The sequence below is a fragment of the Motacilla alba genome, chromosome 4A, assembly GCF_015832195.1.
Source record: "Motacilla alba alba isolate MOTALB_02 chromosome 4A, Motacilla_alba_V1.0_pri, whole genome shotgun sequence".
Lineage (NCBI taxonomy): Eukaryota > Metazoa > Chordata > Aves > Passeriformes > Motacillidae > Motacilla > Motacilla alba.
In genome coordinates this window covers 4,262,554-4,287,465 of record NC_052045.1, presented here as the reverse complement: position 1 = coordinate 4,287,465, position 24,912 = coordinate 4,262,554, and the positions used below count along the sequence as shown (strand labels likewise).

The window sequence follows — 24,912 nt, the reverse complement described above, 5'->3', positions numbered from 1 at the left end:
AAAAGTAACCGAGTTGTTGTGTTCTTGGATATAAATTTAAGTAGGTCAGCTCATTTCCTTAATATCTAAAGGTGTTACCAGGATTTTCATAAGCATTTTGATATAGAAAACTTTTTTGGATAATGAGACCAAATCATCTTAAAACAGCTTTTGCTACATTTTTATTTAAAATGTTGTCAAAACTGGTTTAGCTTCTCTTCTTACTTTTGCTCTGTGTCTTTCAATGGAAGGCAAAAGTGCAGAACTGGTGGAATCACATTTCCATGAAATCCTCTCCTCCTAACACATGCCCAGTACAACTTCTGGATACAGATCAACATTTCAGGCCAGATAAATGCTTTGGGAAATGGAGAGGATAAATAGGATTTTCATCATCTTTACTGAAGGGAAGGTGATAATGTTTTGTAATCAAACAAAGATGGCTTGATGGAAGGAGGAATTGAGCATCACTTAGCCACTGCTTAATTTTCTAAGCACTTACATAAATATGTAGCAAAAAAATCCAAAAAGGCACTTACTTAACAGTAGTTTAAATTACCAGACGTAAGAAGTTTTGCAAAATTGGTAATTGCAGAGATTCACCACTAGATTAATGCTTTGGAAGGAATGTTGATTTGGAACCTAAAATTAAACAATTAGCCTGATTTCATAAGTTGCTGGGAGGATGCAGAGTTCCTATATAAAATGGATATTTAGGTAATGCAATATTGGCAGCATGCCCAGGATATAAAATGATGCATGAAGCCATGTTGCAGTAAAATATTCCTGTCAAGAAACACTGCCCCCTTCCAGGATATATTTATAACTCTAATTTAATTGATATGCAATGTCACAGAACCTAAGCAAGAGTCAATTACAATTAGTAAGGCTGTTATAAATAATTATTAATTAATAGAGTATCTCTTGGAACATGACTTTCTATGTTTACTAATGCTTCACTTCTGAAGTGACATCATTTACCAGGTTGAACCAGAATATGGGCTTACAAGGATAGAGGTAAAACCTGAATATGCTTTTATTTTGTATTACCAGAGCTCATTCTGCAGAAAATTAACTTATCACACAGGACTCCAGCTCAGTAGACCAGATGTACCTGGGAAATTTTTCATTTTGCATTTTTGACCATAAAACAAAACACAAAAAATCTTGGAAAATCTTCAGCATTTTACAGAAAGTTATAGAAAGCTGTACCTGTCCTGCTGCCCAGTTCCATTTTGCTCTGTGGCAACCAGCTTCCATCTAAAAGGAGAATATTGAAGTTCTCCTTCCAGATCCAGTCTGGAAAGCCACACGGTGTTCAACTCTGTGGTTTTATTGCCTCAGACTTGCACAACTTTCTGAAACTCTGAAATTCAATTTGCTGGCTACCACATTAAATTCTCCAATTGATCTCTCATCTGGTTTTACTTGGTGATAAATGTGCTGGGCCTATTATCTACAGAGTAATTGGATATTTTGCTTTGCAGTATCATATATTAAAAAACTGGAGAATAGACTGGAATTTCTAATTTTTTTGGTGTGTGAATTAGAATTCAGTGTGTTGAAAAGACTTAATTTTTAATGAGTTTTAAGATCAATTCTTTCCTTTCAATGTTCCCTTCACAGTCAAACCGAAATAATGGTATTCACTGAGAGTGCCAGACCAGGAGTCACTTTTTATTTTAAAGATCATTTGAAACATGATGGCGTTTTAGGGTTAGTCATTGTCACACAGCACTTGCTTAACCTGCTTTTTATTCCCTTCTTGCTGATCCCGGGAAGCTGGGAACTCATCCCCGTGGCACAGGGTGATGGAAATGCTCTTTAACTGTTCCTGGAGCTGCAGAGGCAGCTTGACAAACGATATCAAGCGTCAGGGTACATGCTGAGAATTAAAACCTGTGCAGAACCAATGTAGGTCTGGCTGTTGTGGAATGGGTGCACGCTGGGATGTGCCAGATGTTCCAGATGCTTTTTTGGGATGACAGGCAGTCTGAGTGCTGCTCTGATAAGTAGAATAATTAAGATAGTCTGGGAGAATCAGCTCCAGTGACTGAGGGAGGAGCCTTTTATTGCCAATTTTGCAGGAGATGTGCTCATGTTTTATTTAATCCTTCCTGCTCTTGCAGAAAGAAACAAAACTGAGTGTTGCTTTCTTTACAGTTTTATTTCCTTTCTGAATTGCTGAATAAATTCTATCTTTGTGTTTTATTTAAGTATCTGTAATATGGAAAACCTTTTTTTCCTACCTGCAGTTGTGCTAGGAAATCACTCTGAGGATGAGTGTGTGGTTTCTGGCTTCTGTAGCTTCAAAATGAGTCTGCCCAGTTGTACTGATTGGAAAATAATGGTATTTTTCATTGGGACTATGCACATGAAGGCCTGAGCTGACAAGTGTCTCCCTCATACTTGAAGAGTATCCTTGAGTAGCAATGTCCAAAAATGTGTTTATTTAGAGTTCTGTTCAGACCTGACTCTCTAAACTACACTCCTCATTAATCTATAAACAGCTCAAGGGGAAAAAGGTATTTTAAAAAGGTGTTTTAGAGTATAAGGGAAAATAAAGGGAAATAACATGTAAAGAAAGATTCTTTTGAACAATAATATCATCAGTCTTTGAGTTTCCACATTCATTCAGTAATCAAGAACTTCATAACTGACTTGGATCTAGGGAAAAAAAAACAAAAAGACTCAACCATTAACCCAGAACTCAGGTTGTCCTCAATTTCTGGAAGACCCAGCCCCTTGCAGAGGCTCAGGAGAGGGCTGGCATTGTGTTTGGAACAGCCAGGTTAGGCTGGATGTGTCTGCAAACTCAGCCTCAAGACAGGCTGCTATTCCTGCTGCTTCCAAAAGCTCAGGCTGCCTGGCTGGCCTGGAATTCCTTTATTTGTAGTTATATCAGGACACTTTGCACAAAGCAAATATGAGGCTGCCTTTATCCAAACATATGCAGTGTTTTCAGAAGTAATTCTGCTCTATTAGAGCATATTTAAATGATGATATTCTGCATCTTCAAACAAACCACCACCAATGCAAGTCAGCAAATGAAGCATTCATTAACCTGCTGTGACTTCATGGGTAAATTGCCATTTGTAAAACATTCTGGAGTCCTCTGACTCCAGAGAACCTCAACACAACTAAGTTGTACAGCATTGTATTATTTTAGCAAATGAATTTAAGCCTTTTTTTTATTGTTTTGCCAGGCTACCAAAAATGTATAGTCTATATATATAGTCTGAAGCCAAAGGTAGCAGCTGTTTGTTAGTAAATATTAGTTACAACTGATATTATTGCTATGATAACTGCAATATTTGTCCTCCAGAAGATGCAACAAAAAAAAAAAATCTCTGCCTTATCACACAAATGTCATCTTCTGCTGCTGAAAGCATCAGTGTGCAGGAGTCTAGTTGAAACCTTTTGGGGACTCCTCTGAATTTCCTCTCTACCCAGTGGCTCAGCCTTGCTCCCTGGGTTTTCCCCCTCCCTTCCCCAGCAGGAGAACCAGGATTTAGTTTTGGAGGGCAGGAACATTTCATAGCACAAAGGCAGGATTTTGGGTTGGGAGGGCAGGAACATTTCATGGCACAAGGGCAGGATTTTGGGTTGAGAGGACAGAAATATTTCATGGCACAAAGGCAGGAGTTTGGGTTGGGAGGACAGGAACATTTCACAGCACAAAGGCAGGATTTTGGGTTGGGAGGGCAGGAATATTTCATGGCAGAAAGGCAGGATTTTAGGTTTGGAGGGCAGGAATATTTCATGGCAGAAAGGCAGGATTTTAGGTTTGGAGGGCAGGAACATTTCATGGCACAAAGGCAGGATTTTGGGTTGAGAGGACAGGAATATTTCATGGCACAAGGGCAGGATTTTGGGTTGGGAGGGCAGGAACATTTCATGGCAGAAAGGCAGGATTTTGGGTTTGGAGGGCAGGACAATTTCATGGCAGAAATGTCAGCCCTGGGCAGGGCAGGGCCCCCTGTTCCCATGGGAATGGGGAAGTGAGGAAGAGGAAGGAATTGCCTGTTTTCCCTGAGCTCCCCTGCTCCCCCCTGTGTGCTGACAGGGGTGATCATCTCCCATCATTACAAACTCCAGTGGATCCCTTCCCTCCACCTCCAGCTCATTTTCTCACCTGCCCTCTTGTTTTTCCTCAGCACAAATTTGAGTACCTCCAACTGTATGTAAATGTAGATTACACTGGCTGATTTCCTGCCTCTGTTATCTCTCCCCTCAATAAGGGTGAGTGGAATGAAAACCTCAAAGGCCATTTTTATTTTTAGCTCAGCATGATAATTTTGAAAGCATATTCAGTGGGTGAAAGCATCAGCTCTCTGAGGTAGAGAGATAAGTACAGCCCCTCGTAACAAGGCCACTATTTGATTGTTTTTCAACAAACACGATGTAGAGAAATCTTCAGGATAATAAATATATGAGTTAAAGAGGCAGAAGAACAAATAAGTTTTTCTTTTTTTTACTTTTATTAATACTAATTCAGTATCTGAGTATAGAAGAGTGGAAGAACAGAACGATAAAGAAGCTTTGGAATCTTTGCATTTGAATAAATGATATATGTAGATGGAATAAATATGTTGAATTTGGCCACTGACATTAGTAACACCCATTATGAAACTGTTACAATCTCATTACCAACTATTCCTGTCTCTTGTTTAGGAAACGAGTAAATAATGGGTGTTGAATATTTTCACACCATCTCTGCAGCTCAGGGTTCTTCTGTTCTCGGTGGTTTGTCTGATTTCTCTGCTTAGGAGAAGAAATTCTGATTCAAATGAACTCTTTTTTTTTTTTTGTTATAAGTTATTTATAGAAGTTTCAGGTAAATGGGACTTTCTACAGGATTTCCTCTGGGAGAGGAGCCTCAGATCTGCTTGTGGCACCTCAGAGGCTTTTGTGTCCTTTCATCTCCACTCGTGCAAGGCAGCAGCAGATCCGTGGGGATCCCTGGAGCTCCAGGAATGTGGAGCTGACTGAAGAAGGCAGATAGGTGCCAGTGACCTGAATTTCACAGAATTTGTGCTTTATAGTCTCTGGCAGCATGACAAGACTTGTGTCTCCTGAGCCTCCCACATGTCTGCTGCTCATGAAAGTGGCCTTGTAGTAAGATGAAGTAAAGTTTTACTTTGGGAACTAAGAAAAGGCAATTTTTTTCCCCCAAATGTCACAAAGTGGTAAGAAGTAACTGCTCAGAAAATAAAACTATATATAAGGTTTCTGAAAATGCAGGTAGGTGCTTTCCACATTGTCATTGTCAGCATTGAATCTGCATGTAATTACAATTACACAAGGAAATTAACTTTAGCTAGAGGTAGACATTTAAAGAAATGCCAGAGCGTGGGTGTTTCCATGGGTAGTATCAGAAATCCTCTATAAAGGTTGGCATTTAAGCTGGCAACAAGATTGTTCTCCCAAGAGAGCTTCTTTGGGGAGAAAATCAGTCAAATCAGAGATGATAAATATGTGACAAAGGTCTGTAGCAATCCCGAGGGTCCACACTCAATTACTGGTAATAATCTCTGTGTTAGTGATGAGTTGGTCAGGAGCTGAGATTTTTCTTCTAATAAATTAATTATTGATAAAGACTTAAAAAGGTGTAATTATGTTTTTTCTGTTTCAAGTGCTAATATCAACAATTTTCTCTCCCTCTGTATATTTATATAGATATTCTTCTTTGCTCTTTTCTTTTAATTACAGCAACCAATAATCAGTTACAATAATCTATGAGTTGTTCAATGGTTAAATCATATTTTTCTTTTTCACACTCTAATGGAGTCTTTTAAAATTTCCCTGCTACAGACTATGCTTCAGTTAATGAGATTACATTATTCAATATCTTTGGAAATTAATGCTTGGTAATGCAGAAAAATTTGTGGTGTTGAAAGACTGACCTCTGGAAAAATGTGTTTTATTATGAGAAGCAAATTTCTCTCCAGTAAGTCTTTTTTCAGCCTAATATATGCAAGTTCACATCACACTTATGAAACCCATCTGATCCAAAGGAATCTGGAAGCCACAATCCAAGGTGATCTCGTGGGACAGAAGTGGCTTTTGTGCATTTTCTTGGAAGGAAATAAATAACTGAGTTGTTACAGCAGTGATAATTTGCAGTTCAGGTGCTGGAAAGAGCAGCCAGAGCAGGGGGAGGGAGGTTTATTTCAGGTGTGTCAGGGAAGAGAGCGTGGGATGGGACTCATTTGGGGAGAGGGAATAAACCCTGATTTGGAAACACTTTGCTTTTACTTTGGGAGCGTTTTTGGAAAAGGAAATTAGGAAATAGAATGGGAAGCACTGACTGAATTAGTAGTCCCACTTTTAGTTGCTAAAATTAGAAACCTTGGAAGTCAGAGGGATAAGAGAAGGAAAGCTTCGAGCCTTCTGGTAGGAATAAATTCTATTTTTATAACAGCAGCACAGCTAGTGCTGCTGTCAAAGTTCTTCTGCTCGCTTGGCCACACAATATTTTCCTGGGCTGTCCCCAGTGTTTCCAGGGATGCCCAGACTGGTTCATTTGTGTTTAGCAGTGCATTTGCAGCACCAAACCAGCATCTCTCAAGCAGCTACTTTACTTCAGCTGCGTGCTGTTAACCCTCCCAGTCTGCTTTGAGAAAATGTGAGTATTTCTACAGGGTATTTCCAATTTTTTTAAAGTTCTCTAGGCTACATTTCAGCATACTCAGAAGAGAATTGAGGCATTTGTGGCTCTCAGGAAAGGCTGTTATGGTTTTTTTGTACTCAGTCACTCAGTGGGGAGCTCCTGCCTTTGCCTGGTTTCCACAAGGAATGTCAGAGAACTCCTGCTTTTAGTGAAAGGGCACATTTCATTATTTTCCATCAGATAAGGCCCCTTATTTGAGCGGGATCGCCTTTGCAGCTCACATTTGCTGGAATATTTGAGCAGCAGCACGCTAAAAGCTGGGTCTGTACTGGGCTCCCCAGGGGCAAGGGGGACTCCTTGGAGGAGGAGGTGGCAAAATGAGTTTGTCCCCTGCAGGTCCTAAGGCTGCTGCAGAAATGCACCCAGCAAACTTCCTGTCCCTTCCCTGCTGCGCTCTGAGCTGGTCTGTGGCTCAGTATTATCTGTGACCAAACATCTGCTGCAGGCATCAAGCAGTGGCATCAAGCCACAAACATTGCACTTATTAAAATTATCAGCTTCCTGTTTGGTTATCCAGAAAGTCAAAGATTTTGAAAGTACAGATTTCTGCATTTATAAACAAATACATGTGAATTTTACCCTATTTGGGGATGGGGTTTTTTTGTAATTTCATTTTTAAATTAAAATTTCATTTAAATTAAAATTCATTTATTAAATTAAATTAATTTTTAAATTAAAATTCATTTGTTAAATTTCAATATTTAGCTGAGGCAAGATTCCTTCACCATATAACTTGTTTTAAAGTTACTTAAACTGTCTGAAGATTTTATTTTTAACCCCAGATCAGCTGCTGCTTACTCCATGAAGACAGGTTCATTTCCAAACCTCAGAGGAATAAATAACCAGTGTGGTAAATCAAGTAAGAGTGATGCCAAAGAAAGTTTGTCCTTCTGAAATTCTGTATTTTACATTGCAATATTCGTTCTTTGCATTTAAACTCCCCTTCAAATATTAACACTTTTGCAAACATCCAAACAAATTTTAGCTCCCTTATTTTAAAGAGCTTTGATCACCATTAGAGAGCATCTGAAATTAGTTTATAAGTGCAAATGCAAGCTGTTTTAAGCATGATCTTCATTTTAAAATAACTCTTAGCTGGAAATTGAAATAAATGTTCCATTTCCTTTGCTTTAGAGTTGCAGAATGACTGTGGTTTACCTCTGTCACTTTTTCACTGTGCTCAGAGCACCAAGGAAGTCTGGTCTTCAGTTGTGCTTAATGCTCTTTATTTTTCTTCTACAGAGAGCAGGGGATACAGTCAGTGGAGATACTGAAAGGTAATTACTTCTGTTATTACATATTTAAATATATACACAGTTATAGTTGTGAACAGTTATATTTGTGAATTAAACTCCTTTCTTTAATTTTAGAAACTTTGTTGCAGTATTTGAGAAATAAATTTTCAGGGTTTAGAGATACCTGTGCTGATATCATTTAGCAAATGTTCATTTGCCAACATCAAATGGAAATATAAATCACAAAAGCTTAAAAAATTCTTCAAATAAAGTTTATAAGATATTTGTAGAGGGGAAAAATTCTACTGTTATGTTGCCCAATCTATTTTTTTACTTTTGAAACTCAGTATTTCAGACTCACTCTGAGGATGAAAAATGTCTTGTGTGTCTAACACAATTTTCATAACCAACAGGCAGAATGTCTCCATGAACATCTGCCTCTAATTCAGTCTGTACAAAATAGCTGCTTATATTTGTGGCTTGGAGTACACAGCTATTAAGAATGGGGTCTTCAGTTTGGCCTTTAGGTCTGAATTGAATCAATTTATTCTAATGAAGAAAACAGTGATTTTGTCTTTCATTTCTTTGCCGTGTATCTGATGAAGTATCTCCATATTCATGTTGCATCCAGAAGTCACAGTTAGAGCAATGTTTGAAGCAACAGCCACTTTGTATCATCACATATTCTAATTAAGTTTAGTTGTAATCTATGATAATTATCCATGCTTTTTCATCCTGTATATGGCCTAAAACTATTTAAGAAGCTGAATAATTAATTAGATTTAGAGTGTTTTGGCCAATCTAAAGGATTTGCAGCTGCTGATGATTCCCTTCAGTGCTAGAAACATCTCTGAATTCAGCTGGAAGTCTGAGGTGCAACACTACCAGCTGATGACCACCTCATGCTTGATTTTTTAGGGCTGGCAGCATTTTTACCTCTTTATGTGTGTTTTAAACATCACGATGCAGTTGACAGGCAGCTGCAGTGGTGACCATTTGCTGCTGTTTCCCTGGTGTGCTGTACATGGTTAAAATGGCATTTATTAACCCAGAACAGCACTGTTAGCAGAGATTAGAGAGAGCCACAGATGAAATTCCAGCTCATCTGACAGCAGCCAGTCCTGCCTCTCCAGCAGTTCAACACCTCAGCTAAGTGTGGGGGTTTGCTTTTACAGGGGATGAAACATATTAATATTTTAATATTAATATTTTGTTCCACTTCACAGCACCCCTCCTGGGCAGGGTTACCTGGGGGGAGAGTGAGTTATTCTTGCTCTCTTTTGAATTCTTTTGAATTAAAACTTCATGTCACATTTTGACTTCACCTCTTACACCTGAGTGTTCAAAACCTACTGTTTTCTGTAAATCTGACTGGTTCCATTTAGCCTCCCAGCCCCTTCAAAGGTTCTCCTGTCCTGTTCTTCTCTCCCACCTGTTTCTCCTTATTTTCAGCCTGGCTGTGCCCTCCCTCAGCTCCTTCCTGCCTGACTTTTCTGCATCAGAAAAACCCCACAGCCCCCCCAGAAACAGCCACGTGTCTCACCGTTTCATTTCCTTCTCCCCACCCACATTTTGGGGCAGCCACGAGGCAGGGCTGCAGAGGAGTTTGTTTTTCTTCTGAGCAGTTTTGTTCTTCCCAGAGCAAAGGGCTCCTGGTTTTTCCCAGCAGGCTGCACGTGCCCAGTTTGGCAGGGACATTGCAATGCAGATGGAACATCCCTGGTGCACAGGACAGGGCATCTGCCAAGAGATACTTTCCAGGGACATATGACTTGATGAGATTTTGGCAAACTTTCATAGCAAAAGGCTATGCTTTTATAGTCTTTTATAGAAGAATCCTTCTCCCAGACATTTTAGATTTCAGGCTTAAAACATGACCATATTATGTCTTTTCAATATGTTGAAAAATATTTCAAGAGGCAGAATTATATCACCTTCCTAATAATCTTATTTAAAGTTATTTAAATAGCTTAAACCAAAACAAAAACCAGTTTTGAGATATTTAGCCCCTAGAGTTAGGCTTTGGGGACCAGGAGACAAACTGTGCAGGCAGATTGACATATTTGGGTGAAATACCATTACTTTCAATAACTGAAAGAGGGGGAATTTAGGTTGGTTATACAGAAATTCTTCCCTCTGAGGGAGAGGAGCCCCTGGCACAGGGTGCCCAGAGAAGCTGTGGCTGCCCCTGGATCCCTGGAAGTGTCCAAGGCCAGGTTGGATGGGGCTTGGAGCCCTCTGGGAGAGTGGAAGGTGCCCCAGCCCAAGGCAGGGCATGAAATGGGATGGGGTTTAAAGTCCCTTCCACCCCAAACCATCCTGGGATTCTGTGATTTCAACATACAGGGCCCTGTAGAGCTTCTGTGATATTTATTATTGCATCCTCTGCTTTAGAAAAGCCAAGGAGAGGGAAATTGTTCCTTGTATGGGGCAGAGCCTCCTCCAGGCTGCAGGGAACTCCAGCAGCTTTGTGAGAGCCATGAGGCTGCAGGATGTCCCTGGGAACACTTTTCACTCATTTGATGAGGAGAACATAGAGCAAGGCTGGCAGCTCTGTCCCAGCCTGGAGCAGAGCAGAAATGAGGGATCTCTGCCTTACAGCTCTGGGTTCCCCCAAACTCCTGGCACCCAAACACCTCAGAGCTCTGGATTCCCCCAAACTCCTGGCACCCAAATGCCTCAGAGCTCTGGGTTCCCCCAAACTCCTGGCACCCAAACACCTCAGAGCTGGCCCAGCTGTGAGCACAGGGCAGGAGTGCCAGCAGCCCCCTCGGGCAGGACACTGTCCCTCACACACAAACCTGCCCTGCCTGCCAGGCAGAGCTGAGCTCCCCCACAGCTCCTGTGGCTGGGAGCCGTCACCTCACTCCTGAGCAGGAGCTGTGATTTTGGTGCCTGGAGAGGCTGCCCTGAGCAGAGGCTGGACAGAGTTAAAGGAATAAAGTGGGGCTTTATTTAAAAGGGCTTCACAGGATACACCTTGGGCAGTACAAGAGCCCAGCCAGGGCTACACCCCAGATCATGAGTTTTCACACTTTTATAAGTTTTGGTCCATTTCCATATTGGGTTCATTGTCCAGTTCCAGCTCCAGGTTCTGCAGTCCCATCCTCCCAGACTGCTCTCCTCAACTCCCTGTTGTTTGCACTTTTTGAGCCTGAAGCTGCCATGGTGTTCTTGGTCCTGGGGCTGGAAAAGGATTGTTCTGTGTGGCTGAGCTGTGAGGAGAACTGCTGACACTGTGTGTGGAGTTCAGAGTCACACACCAACACGGTACAGAATCTGGAAAATATAAAAGCTGAAACTTAAGGCATCAATTTAGGCAGTGGCAGCCTGCAGCTGGAGGTGGAACCTCTGGATGTGTGGGTGCACTGAGGTTTTAGGAAGGCAAGCTGAGCTGCCTGTCCCCAGCAGCAGCTGATTTGTTCCCGTTTGCCAGGAGCTTTGCCCTGTTGGGGGTTGTTTCACAGAGGAGGAGGTAACAGGCACCCAGCGAGGAATCACTGCCGAGCTTTCCTGCACACCAACACCTGACTGTGCTTAGCAGGGTTGCCCCTGGTCTTTGATCTTCACTTCGGGACAATTTTTCCCGGTGATAGGAAGCCTCAACCCTGTGGGTTCTGGCCAGGGTGTGTCATGTAGCTGTGACATCCCTGTGGGACGTGGGTGCAGAGCTCTGCTTCCCTCAGCAGCCAGCCTGCAAGGGGAGAGAGGCAGAAAAACTGCATCACTCACACGGGGCACAGCTGCTGCTTGGATGAACATTTTTCTGAATATTTGCTTATTTTTTTGTGTGAAAACACTGCTCAAGGTCTTCCTCATAACACATTTTGTCTTTGTAAATAATGCTTAAAGATTATTTTAATCACGGTCACGGCGCTGTGCTTTGGAAATTACTTTTTTTTTTAGTTGTGGTTAATGCTGGAGAGATAAGAAGAGATAAACATTTAAAAAATGACTTTCAGTCTTGACATTTCACTGTCAATATTGCATGTTCAGATGCACCTGTACTGCAGAGATTTACAGGTGCACCTGAGTTGCTCGAAGCATCAACAGCCCAGAGCAGAGACCTGAGCCAGGGATTTCAAACCTCACTCCAAAATACTCAATAATTAATCTGCAGTGAGAATTTCCTTGTTGTAACAGGAATATATTATATAAGAGATGGAAGTTCAAGTAACCTAAATGTAAATCAGAGATCCAGATGAGTGGATTAAAAATGCATCCCTGTGACCAGGTAAATAAATCCAAAATGCTACATGTGTGTATTAGTCCAAGCTCTGAAAAATGGATAAAAAGGACAAATCTGACCCTGACTCAGTGTACTATTTCCATCATGGCCAATTCTGTTTGCACTGGACAAGGAAAGGCCTCTGGTGCTGCTGCCCTGCTTTGCTCTCCATCTTTTCAGAGCTCACATATATCAAGATGGTACTTCTGCATTTTAAAGTGTCAATTCTTGGTATCGGTGGCATCCTGTAGCAAAGTCTTACAGAACTTTGTGCTGCAGGATGCTGTGGTTATATTTAGAAATTCACAGAGTGTTTGTAAGCACTATGTAATCGGTTTGGTTTTTTTCCTGTGGTTATTTGACATCTTTCTTCTGTTTGTCCTAGATATGCAAGTTCTGCCATTGACCATCCAGGAAACACATCCATGAGGAAGGTAATGATCTATACATGTGCTTTAAATAGGTAAAAAACTCCTCAACTGTTCAATTCATTGCCATATTTTTAAAAGATACCTTAGATATCCCAAACCTTGACATTTGCCTATGTTATGAAAGAGCTGAAAACAAAAATCTAGGAATCATTTCCATGTTGAGGAAACTGGTTGCTGCAATGACAGCAGGTCAGTGTGCCTGCAGTATTTTTAGTTAAGGTTTGGAACATAGGAATTCAGTTAAGTTTAGGAACCTTGGTGTGTGTTCTCAAGTATGTGGTAGGTTGGGGTGGAGAATCACACACCACATTAGGCTGGAAGGCACTTCTGGAAGGAGGCTTACCCTGAAGCTAAAGAAAAGTTTTAAAACTCTTAGAATATTTAAACAGTACCAATACTATCATAGGGAGATGGAGGATTAAGATTTTCAAATATTTTTGCAGTACCAGCTTTGAGGTGCTCCATTTTCAATGGAAAATATCTGTAAAAAATTTATTATTATTTCATACAAAGGACAAACAACAGAACCTTAGTTTGTAGAATGTCAGTTCTTCATTCTGACTTGGCACTTTTTACACTGATTGGGTTGGACAGGGCTTGGAGCACCCTGGGATAGTGGAAGGTGTCCCTGCCATGGCAGAGGGGATGGGATGAGTTTTAAGGTCCCTCCCAACCCAAACATTTCTGTGGCTGTGATGACTCAGATCTAAGCAGTTTCCCCTAAAAGCTCCTGAGGTTAAAACCAATGGAGGTACAAGCAACCAGTTTTGCTTTTCATTTAGTGTTTCTGTGCCAGCACTTCTATCCCTTGATTACACAGAGAACTCCTTAATTTACCTTCAGGAACATCCATTCAATTCTAGCACTCTTTTAAATTTCATTTTTCACTGGGCTGGCTTTGGGTGGGGGTGGCAGGGTGGGCACTCTCTGACTGTGGCCTCGTGGTGTGGTTTTGAGATAAGAATCGAAACACCGGCAGCCCCAGTGAGTTCTCCATCATCTGTCTGTCTCCCATAGCAACTCTGAGTCATTTGGAGTTGTGAGCTCTGTTTCCTTACAGTGTTTGCCACCAAGTTAATTATATTATAGCAGTTCTTTTATCTCTCGGAATGTGGAGTTTGACTTTTTACGTTAGCAGTGCTAATTAACTCCTGGTTCCCAAGGTATTGCAAACCTTCCACTTCCTCTAGTTTCCTTGGTTTGAATGCATTCTATGTGTGCATAAACAAAACAGGAAGAATTAGCTAAGCGTTTTAGAAGAAAGATATTTTTTATTTCAGGAAGATATTTTCAGCTCTCCCTTGATTTGTTGTGCTGTTTCTTTCGTTGTTTTAAAAAGTTTCCGTTAAGTGATGAATCCCAGTTTCTGGTGAGTATCCCCTCCAGATTTCATTTGTCTGGCAGTTCTTTAATTTACCCACATTTCATTGTAGGGTTTTATTCCATCCCCACATGTCTCTAGCCTAAACTGGGGGGAAGTTTGGTGATGTCTTTTGCAGGAACACACCTGCTTTGCCCTAATCATTTCTCTGGACAGAGGAACATTGAGCAGATTGTTCCAGCTCAGCCCCCACAGAACTCCAGTCGACACACCAGGGCAGATCAATATTGCTGCAGCACATCCACAAACCCCCCAGAGCTGCTGGGCACATTTGACACCTTCTCTCGGAGTTTTGCTGTTTCATTTTCTGGATTTTGTTGTTTCATTTCCTCCAGCACAGGAGCATTCATCTTTGTCTTCTCCTGAACAAAGAGACACATTAGCAGAGATGCAGTGAAACAAGGGAGATGTGCTGAGTTAGTGGATGCTGCACCCTCCCTCACTGAGCTTCCTCTGACACAATTATCACATTTTGTGGGACATTCCTGTCCTGGGGCTGGCTGGGAGAGCAGGCTGAGGTCAGGGGAGCACAGAGAGCTGCTGATCCCTGCAGTCCCCACCAAACCTTCCCCTTGTGAAGTGCTAAATCAGGGCCGTGCATGTCCAACGCGCTCCTCTCTCTGCTGCTTTCATTTAAAATAAACCTTTGTCTCTCTGGAGCTGGAGTCTTGTTTTCACCTGATTATTTTCTAGGGTTCTTAAGCATTTGTTCATGGGAGGCAAATCCTTACGAGTTTTTAAGTACTATCTCTAAAGAGATGCTTTTAGGGTTTTTTCCCCCCCAGAATCTGTAGCAATTTTCTAATGCTGCCACAAAATGAAACAATTTTTTTTTTCTCCTGGGACTTATTCTGTTAACCACCAACCCAAAAAACTTGTTTCTGTGGTGGGAAGTGTGATTTTGTCATTAAGCACAGGATTTTGTATATGATGTTTGTGGTGAATATCTCTTTTTCAGTGCACATTTTTATAATTATTTCCTTGATGCAACAAACTTCAAATACCAGTCAGTTTATCAGCTCCTTCGTGGGAGTTTATATCTTTAGTTTTCAAACCACTGCACAGCTCTTCATGCAAAGAATCCTCGATGCTTTCATTGCAACCGTAATTAATATTTTTTAAGCTCTTTTATTTTGCAGATTTAGCAGAGTGTTGTTTTCTTTATGATGTTGAGGAAAGTAGTAAGAGAAAAATGACATGAGGGAGATCCTGTGATCAGGGATGCTGTGATAACCCTGGAGAGGGGAGTGAATGAAAGCTCTTACATGTTACTGCTGTTACTGGCACTGGTGTTTCATAATTTATTTATTTTTTTCCTTACAGTCATTCCATTACGCTTCCCTCAGGGTAAAAAGCAGAAAATGGTCAAAAGGTAACTTCTTTCAGTTAACATTCTGAAACTAGAAAAGGAGGCTCCTTCTATGAGAATAAGTGATCTGTAACAAAAGTTCAACTTGATTCGAATATTTCTAAATTTAATAGTAAACAATAAAGGAAAATACCAAATTTAAATAACAAAAGAAATGTTTTATGGGTATAATACTGCTTGGGTGGGTGGAAAAATTTCCTCTTCCTTAGGAAGAAGGCAAGGAGCATCTGTGAGCAAATTGATCAGAACTTGCCTGTGGAACACTGCAAAGCAAAGGATGGTGTTTTATATTCTCTAAATTTCTTCCCTGTTTCACAGCTGTAGGACAAATGTAATTCTTGTAGCATCATAAACTTGATTTTTCACAGAAAAAAAAGTCTGATATATTAAGGAAATTTCCTCCAGAGGCTTTTTTTTTCAGGACAATAAATTACACAATATTTATTAAAAATATGGGTTTACTAATATTTACAAGGCAATCTAAGCCTTTCAATTGGGAATCATTGAAATAACACCAAGAAAAAGAAAAACAACCCTATTCCTGGTGCTGTGCCTTTAACAGGATGCTGTAAAGTTAAAATATTTTTGTTCACTTCAGGATAAAAATCACGTTAGCATGTGCACTGTTATGGAAGTGAACAATCTTTGTTTTTTTATTGTTTATAAAAACTGGGTTTAAAAATCCCCATAATTTCACAAAGCTTCTGCTGCTAAAGGGAAGATATATGGAAAAAAGCAGTGTTTGCATCTGTGTAGAGATTGTGTCATACTCTGAGTTCCTGACTGAGGCTAAATCAATACATTTTTACTTTGGAATGGTGCTGTCCATCTTAATCAGAAAAAAATGCAGCCCTTAGAGGAACGAACCCTCTGGAGATTAAACAAAGCATTGCATAAACCAGGCCCTTTTCACTGTGTTCATGGGGAAACCAAAATCACAGGGCACTGTTGAATTTGGTAATTGTTCATCTGGAGTCTGGAGGGGGTTTGGCTGGGAGGGAAATGTTTGGATGAAAAATGGAACATTTCCCCTCCCCTTGTGGTGCTCGCAGGGAGTTCCCTCTCCAGCGTGAGCAGGAGGCGCATCTCCTGCAAGGACCTGGGCCACGGCGACTGCGAGGGCTGGCTCTGGAAGAAAAAGGATGCCAAAGGTTATTTCACCCAGAAGTGGAAAAAGTACTGGTTCATTCTGAAGGATTCCTCCTTGTACTGGTACACAAACCAGAATGTAAGTAGAAGCCGTGCTTGGAAAAAGTCAAAATGAAACCTTAAGCTTTACAGTTCTTTTAAAGTCTATTTTTACTGCCCGGATGAACTGCCACTTTAATTGCCAGGTCTGGGACACTCTGGCTGGAAATATTTCAATTGAAATTCTTTTTTAAAATCTCCAAGTCCATGTTCTAGCTTAATAAAACAGCAGATGTTCGTGGCAGTCTTTAAGAAATGAGTATGTCTGTAGTTAATCCTTTTCCACAGATTTATTTGGACTAACACAGTGTTCACACTCGGCTCTCCCCAGTTTCAGTTGTGAGGGGGGATGTGAAAAGTGCGACCATTTGTGTTAGTTAAGCATTCTGTGAAGCAGATGTGAAAATCTGAATTGGTAAATCTCTTTATCCAGAAGTTATTTTTATACCGATGTTCCTCTTGCTTTTTGCTGAATAAGTCTGGACTTTGCAGTTTCTCATGTGCAAAATGCTGCTCTTGGTGAAATTTTCCAGAAAACCAATGTGCCTATGCTGGTGCAATCTGCATCAATGTAGGGAAATAACAGAGGGGAGAAGCCCAAACTGGTTCAGTGATGCTCTTCCATTTGTGTGCAGCAGCCCCAGCACTGGAGCTGAACTCTGCAGCCTGCTTGGGTTTCTGATCTTTTACTCCACCTCTCCCATTTCCTTCCAGAGGAGGTGTTCAGCAGCATAATTGCCCTCACTTTTTGTGGTTTTTGTAGCCCAAGAGGCTGTTCAGGCTGTGGGTGAGCAAGGGGTTTTGTGGGGTTTGACATTTCCTGTGCCAGGTGGGGGCACTGGCTGTGCCTCAAACCAAGCCATAACTCACTGTGCCCTTGCTAACACCTTGCACAAACCTGCCTGGTGTTAATATATCTCTCTGCTTTTCCTGCTGAATTGCTTCAAAAGAAGCAAAAAGTGACAGGATGCATTTCCTGGTTATTTCCTCTCGATTTAATCAGAGGTGACCTCGCCAAGGAAGCTCCTCAGGGGCCGTGGTGTGACAACTGTGGCTTTCAAGAGAGGCATCCACCAAACAGCTGCAAAATGCTGATTTCTGGGGAAGAATCTGAGAGATCTCCTCTGTTTAGGGGCTGTGTTTGGCGCTGAAAGGTCTTCTGTGAACTTCAGCAAAAGGGGGTTTGGGATGGCTGTGCCTCCTCTGAGAAGTTACCAGTTTAGTTACCTCACAGGGGTTATTTACATTGTGTGATGAATTGAATCCATTCCATAGGAAAAACAGTTTGTGCAAATTACATTCCGTATTTCCTTTGACTGGGTAGTTGTTCTTTGTGTAAACCCCAAACAGCTGCTGCTCATTTCTCTTTCCTTTAATTCTATATTCATTTTCAACAATTTTCTTCCCTCATTCAATAGGATGAAAAAGCAGAAGGATTCATTAGTTTACCTGAATTCAGGATAGACAGAGCAATTGAATGCAGACGAAAACAGTAAGTAATGTGTCAATTATCTTTATAAAGGATTGCTCTTGGAAGTTGGCTATACATAGTACTGACCACTTGCAAAGTCCAGAGAAGGAAGTTAGTGAGAAAAAGCCTTGAAAACTGTAAATATAACATCATAGATCCACTTAAGCTTCAGTATTTCTCTTTATTACAAAAGATGCAATGTAATGTAAATTCCATTTACTGGATTAAAATGAATTGAATAACTCTTTTGCCAGCTTGCAGATAGTCCAGTTACAGCTTCAGCTAAATAAGTAAATCAAAAAGCAATGAATACTTTAGTAAAGAGATAAAACTTTCTCAGGTTCAGTAGGGCAGTATTTTCCCATAGGAAATAGCATAACAAATATCATAGCAGGGAATGGTGAATATAATCTTAATTTTCTCTTTTATGGGGGAAGCTTTTCATACCCAATATTGTGTTGCTCTCAGCTGCTAAAATATTTAGGTTCCATATGCAAAATGAACTCTGCATTATTGCTCATGTGCATATTGCTACTGCTCCATTCCATTCCACTAAAAAGCATATTATAAGCTTTGCACAATTAAGGAATATTTAATAACAGACACTCATTGGAAACTGCTTCCAAACAGTGTTGGGATTGCAATCAACAGGTTTAACAGAACAATTCCAATGCTTTGAGAGTAGCACTTTGCTGGTATCTCCTGAATTATTTGCATTTGTCTTCTGTATGCTTTCCTACTTTTAACTGAGCATCCTGGATTTTTCCTCTGCTTTCCCAATGATTGAATGCAGTTTTGGTCTGAGGAAATAAGTGCTACAACTGTGAGCACAGTACAATGAAAATATTGAAGATATGAATTACAATAGAGACTGCTCATCAGAAAATCAAACCTCTTCAGTTGCCTGTTCTTGTCTGGGGATATTATTACTGTGTCAGGGAAGTACAAGACAGTGCAATTTACACTTCTATTTCTCCTTTCAGCTGAGGGTATCACTGCAGAAATTAAACATGAGCTGAGCACTATAAATACCTCAGAGCAATGAGTAGATGTTAATAATGATATTGAACAAAAATACAGGAAAAAATAATACCCTTTTGTTAGAATATAAAGCACTTAACAGATTTCAGTGAATTAACCAAGATCAAACAGAAGGTCATTGTGCACAGCTAGAAATAGCTTCCAGAGCTTTCCTCAAAGCATGAGAACACAATCCCTCAGAACTCAGCTTAGGGAAGGATTTCTGTAGGGTATATGCACAGGGAAAAGTCCGATTAACTGAAACTTTGCACACGACTGAAAGCTGAGAACCTCCAGGCTTTGAATCCTTTCAAAAAGAGGCAGGTCCAGAGGTAAAAGTATAATGAAGATGTTCATAGTATATTCCCTTTCTTCCTGAGCTGAATTTCTGTTTGATTTCTTCCTTCAGGGAGTTCCATTTATATATTTCCCCCATCACAAGAACTGCACCTTACCTTAGCCCCTGTTTTACCTGGAAGTGAGTGCACTGAAATTCAGAATATTCAGCACGTGGGAATGGGGCCCATGGCTGTGTCCAGCCTGTGAGCACACCTGGAAAACACTTACCTGTCCTCTTCTGGGTTGTCCTGCAAGGCAGGAGTGAGCATCATTCCATTGCCTGATCCCAGTGAAAAGCCAAAACCGCAGTGTCAGTTTTCCTTCACCTCTCCCCAGTGCAGAACTAAGAACATTTTTGTACTCAGTTTGGGTTTCCCCTCAGATCTCTGCTGTTTTCAGAGCTATTGATGTGCAATGTTCAAACCGTTTTGAAACCAAAGGATTTGAAGAGTTACTGGGATAATTAATGGATTTCTCTTTCCCACTGTTTTGTTGGAGGGTCGCTCTGCTCCCCAGCCTGGCTGCTCCTGATGTCCATGGCTCACAGTGATGGAGTAGCCTTAAGAAAGCTTTCAAAAGAATATAGATAATTGAAAGCATCATTTGGTATGGTTTGATGATTTGCCTCAGTAATGCATTTAATGAAGGTACCCTGATTATTTCAGGAACCCTGGCATTATCTCAGGCTGCTTCAGCTCTCCAGGCTATAGCTGGACGTGCAATGACCTTGGCCCTGTGAAAGGAGGCTTTCTGCATTGCCACTGAAAAACTTTCCACTGCTTTTAGGCAATACCTGCATCCTCCTGATTAAAAGTGATCACAGAGTAGGAGAAATTATGGTTATTTGAGTTTGTGTGCTGTGGCATGGCATGAATATCATGGTATTTTCACAGATACCAATAATTATAACGCCCCATGGTGATGCTGATCCCCAAGTATAAAGATTAATTGAGCCACAGGTATAATTAATCCTTATCAACTGGTGCCTTGCCTGAACATTCAACAATTTCCATCTGGCAAAATTTTCATTGCCTAGTTAATGCAAATTTGGGTCTTAAATTTATCAAGGATATGCCACAGTGTTGGCACTTCCTCTTGAAAGTGTGCAGTCAGAGCTCTGTACAAATGTCATGGTAGTACAGGCAGACATGAAGGTACAGCTTAAATGTTGCTACAGTTTCATAATTTTATTATTTCTGAAAAGAACTTGACAGTCTTTGCAGACAGCAAAGCCCCCTTGAGCCACCAGTGGGCCCCCACAGGGAAGAAACTTCTGGGCTGTGTTAACTGGAGTGCAGCCAATGGATGGAGGGATTATTCTTCAAACTGGCACTCATTACCCCACATCTCGGTTATTGCAGCCAGTCTGGGGCCCTCCAAACCAAGCCAAATGTAAATATATAGATATAATTCCCCTAAATTATTCATATTTATACCTCTCAAATTGTTCCCCTGGAGACTGCAGTTCCTAATGCTAGAAATGTATCTAAACACTTCCCTAATAATAATCTTAGTGACACTGCTGGGAGATGAAGATGGATTTATTGTTGTGTTTTGCAGTCCTGACACAGAACTGCAAAGCATATAAATCACAAGTTTGCACAGAACTGGGATCTCCACTTCATAGCAGTAAAGATCTCTTTTCTGCAGTCAGCAGATATGTAACAGTGCAATACATTATTGCAGATTTAGTGCTCACTATCTCAGGAAATGACCACAATATCAGACAGAAAGATCTCAAGGAACATTCACACAGTAACCAATTAGAGCTGTTTGCAGGCACCTGGCATGTGGGAACTCTTTTGCAAAAGCAGCCAGACCTGCAGCCTTTACCTGATTTACCCTGACAAAATTCCTGCTCTTTCTGCATTTTATGACCTGTTCACAAGTTCTGCAGCAGCTGAGCCAGGAGCCTGCAGACAGTGCCTGACCTGTTGCATACTCCTGATTTCACCTCTCTGTGCCTTAACTGAGGCAGGGTTTGTGAGAATGTAAAATATTCTAATAATCACAGGATCACAGCCTTGTTTGGGTTGGAAGGGACCTTAAAGATTCCACCCCTACCATGGGCAGGGACACCTTCCACTAGAAAATGACCTACTCAGCATAGATTTTATCACATTACAGGAGCACAGTGGAGCCAAATACACTCTGTTTATCACACTAACTTCCACCCATTAACACTGAAACCCCAACACTGGCATTTAAAGGCCTGTATGTATTTAAATTTCCTGTCTAGGAAAATAATCCTATTTAGCAGAAACTCCATCATGTGATGTTGTCTCAAGATTAGCCAAAAGGATTAGGATCTTTAGATCCAGCACCTAATCCTCTCCAATCTGAGCCAATCCCACTGGGAGATGGTTGGGGAAGTGGAGCAGGAGAAGGTGCAGATACTGCAGAGAGTTCAGACCAACAATAGAACGATGCAGGATTTTTGTTTAGTCATGATTTTCTATTTTGAGCATCAAAAATGTAGTAGTGTAAGAAATTTCTGTTGGAAGCACAGTATTTGCTAATCTCTGTGTAATTAAAGATGTGCCATGTACTGCTCTAATTCACAGACACACAAAACTGTTCCACCTTTCTCACCCACAGCTGTTTCCACAGAGCCAGTGGGAGCTGCTGGGACTCAGCTGGCATGGGGGGATTAAAAACTTCCACATCAGAAGCAGAAGACTAAGAATTATAAGAATTCTTGACACTAAAACCATATCATACCCGTCAGTTAAAAGAAAACATAAATTTGATCAGAGCATACTTAAAACTGCATTTATGTAATGATCAAAAGAGAGATAATTAACAAGCCTGTGCCATCTAGTGGGCACCACGGATCCCTGTGTGGGATTTCAGTCACTCACTGCTTTTATTTACCAAGTAGCAGTAGCCAGGGCAGTGAGGCTCTGCCAGATGCCAAAATACTGTCCAGATGCCAAAACAACACTTCAATACCTCTACAGCCTCCTTTTATGGAATTTAATATTTAATGATAACCCTCTGTGCAAAGATAACCTTACCCTTTATATCCCTAATCTCATGAAAAAAGAAACTGTACAGAAATACAGAAATCTGTTGTAGGGCTCTTGTTAGGAAAGCTGTCGCTGGATGCATTTCTATTCATTATATATATTAAAAAATCACTGTGCCCAGGTGAAGCTTCTTCAGCTTTCATCTTGTCTTAGAAAACTGCAATAAGTCATAGTAATTAATAAAACACTCATTTGCATTTAAGCTATTAATAGTGGAAACATTGCATCACAGGTTCTTCATAATTCCACGTGTAATGATTCCTAATCTAATTCTTACATCTGGTAATTACCATATAAATGTCAGTATTTTAACATAAATGTTATAAATGATAGTGTGGCATTTTTTTAACATTTGCCAGCTAATCAAATTAATAGTCTTTAATGCTGGGACCTTCTGGTTTCTTTGATAGCAAAACTCCTTTTCATTATATCCACACAAAAAATTTGCAAAAACTGTGATTATTGTTCTTAGCAGTTTTCAACTGCTCAGCTGAGGGAGATCTCAGGGATTAGACCACATAAAAGCATTAATAAAGAACATTTATGTGAACTATAATCACCCATGCCATCTGATTATTATCTATTATTCCAGTGATTTCTAGCTCAACTTGGCAGCCCTCTGCATTTCTTTTTGTAGAACATAAAACTGTCATCAACTACATGAGAAGAGGTGGGGGGATCAAACATTTATTCCTTTGGCTGATCTTTGGAATACAACTAAGATGTTCTTGAATATACTCAATAAGACTTTCAAATTCACCCAAGGATTTTTTAGATGTAGAACATCAGTGGTTATCAAAAGGATTTATATTTTTAAGTCGTTCAAGCGCTATTGAAATTTTTGCAAAGGATGAGGCTCACAAACGTAGATGAAATCAGATCGGGGGGAATCCATCCATAAATTTAGGCAGCAAAATTCAGACTGAAGATGACAAATGCCCATGAAACCTGAGGAATCATAGAGCAGGACAGTCTGGTGTATTTGTAGACAAGATGCTTGAAAGAAAAGGTGGTTTTTATTCTTTGTGCTCTTTTTTATAGTGCCTTCAAAGCATGTCACCCCAAAATAAAGAGCTTCTACTTCGCAACCGACTGCCTTGAAGAGATGAACAGGTGAGTTGTGTGTCCCCTTTGTTGTGGGCTGTTCTTTATCCTGGTGCTTTAATATTTCATCTCACACAGGAATATCCTCCTGGAGCCTGATGGGATGCTGGCTCATGGTGTTCTCAGGAATTAGTTTTCCATTAATTTCAGTAAATACATTACATTCTGTGGCTCACTTTGCTGCCATTTCCTGCCATGACATGTCTTAGCTCTGCAAAGGAAAGTTACTTGTGTTGGTCTCATCTGTGTTAGTTGGAATTTTTTCTTTTGTTGATGGGCTTAAGGTTCATCACCCTTGTGATGTTTTGTAGGTAAGGGCTGGAAGTTTTAGTGGGATCAGTGTTTCTGGTATATTAAACAGTGCACCCACACCAAGGCTCATACAGAGTACACCCAGGTGGTGGGGTGTGTGTGTGTGTGTGTATATATATATATATGTATATGTATGTATGTATATTCCCCTTATAATGCCAAGAACAACCCCCAACAACACAGAAAATCAGCAGTAACTAATTTTATTCACCACATCACTGTCCCAACACAGAGCAGAGGCAAGAAAAAAATCCAGTTTTGGTGTTGTAGTGAGTTTTAAATGTCCTTGGATGTGCTGGGGGGACATTCCAAACTTCTGACTGGACAAGGCACTGGACAATCTGATCCAACATTAAAGCTGGCCTGCTGAGGGTGGCTGTGGGAACAGGCACCTCCTGGGAGCTCTTCTAGCCCAAATTACTCCGTGCTTCTCCTTTGTGATTCAGTGGTGAAGGCAGAGGTTTGACGAAGGTGGGATAGGGCCTTAGATCCCAAAAGGCAGTCAGATGTCCTCCTTCCTCCTGTTACCTCAGAAGTTTGTTTATTCCCAGCTGAGGTGGAAAGCACAAGGACACCTGGGACAAGGTCACCATCCTGAGAAGTCTTCAATCTTTCCTGGCACAGATAACTGAAACTTTGAGATGTTCTTACTTGCAGTTATTCTTAATGTTTGCCAGCTTGGAGAGAGATATGGATGGGGTTTTTCCTTTGGAATATTAAGGCCTAAAAACCATTGTTAAACTGAACATTTATATTCTGTGGCTTACATGGCTCTTCAGGTATGTTGGGGTGTGAGCCTGGCTGGGGTGAAACTGTGGAGGCCTGTTCATCCTGCACTGGGGAGGGTGATGAGCCTCAGTTATCTATCAGGATACTTTCAGGGTATAAGTTTGCTGGAAAACATTCTTCCAAGGTTGTTAATGTTCCATTGCTCAGTTCTGTGGTGGGGTTCAGGTTTGTTTGGACAAAACCCAAGTGGGGATGTTTTGCTGGTTTAACTCTGCCTGGTCTCCCTTGATTTCAGCTGCTGGGGTAGCTCTCGTTTGCTGAAGTGCCATTGATCATATCTATAAATCATACATGAATTGTTCTGACTCAAGGAAAACCAGGAAGTCTTGACACATGTTCAATGAGCTGCTTTTACAACATCCAT

General features: G+C 40.8%; 1 protein-coding gene across 3 annotated transcripts in view; it reads left to right on the top strand.

Moving 5' to 3' along the window:
- The window catches only part of LOC119712882 (connector enhancer of kinase suppressor of ras 2-like), a 167,844-nt gene that overhangs the window by 129,235 nt on the left and 13,697 nt on the right, over positions 1-24,912 (top strand). For all 3 annotated transcript variants that reach the window (XM_038164675.1, XM_038164676.1, XM_038164677.1), the window contains 6 exons: positions 7,895-7,929; positions 12,501-12,549; positions 15,251-15,299; positions 16,349-16,524; positions 17,903-17,976; positions 23,385-23,456. In XM_038164675.1, coding sequence (XP_038020603.1) covers positions 7,895-7,929; positions 12,501-12,549; positions 15,251-15,299; positions 16,349-16,524; positions 17,903-17,976; positions 23,385-23,456 — 455 coding nt within the window. The remainder of the gene's footprint in view (positions 1-7,894; positions 7,930-12,500; positions 12,550-15,250; positions 15,300-16,348; positions 16,525-17,902; positions 17,977-23,384; positions 23,457-24,912) is intronic.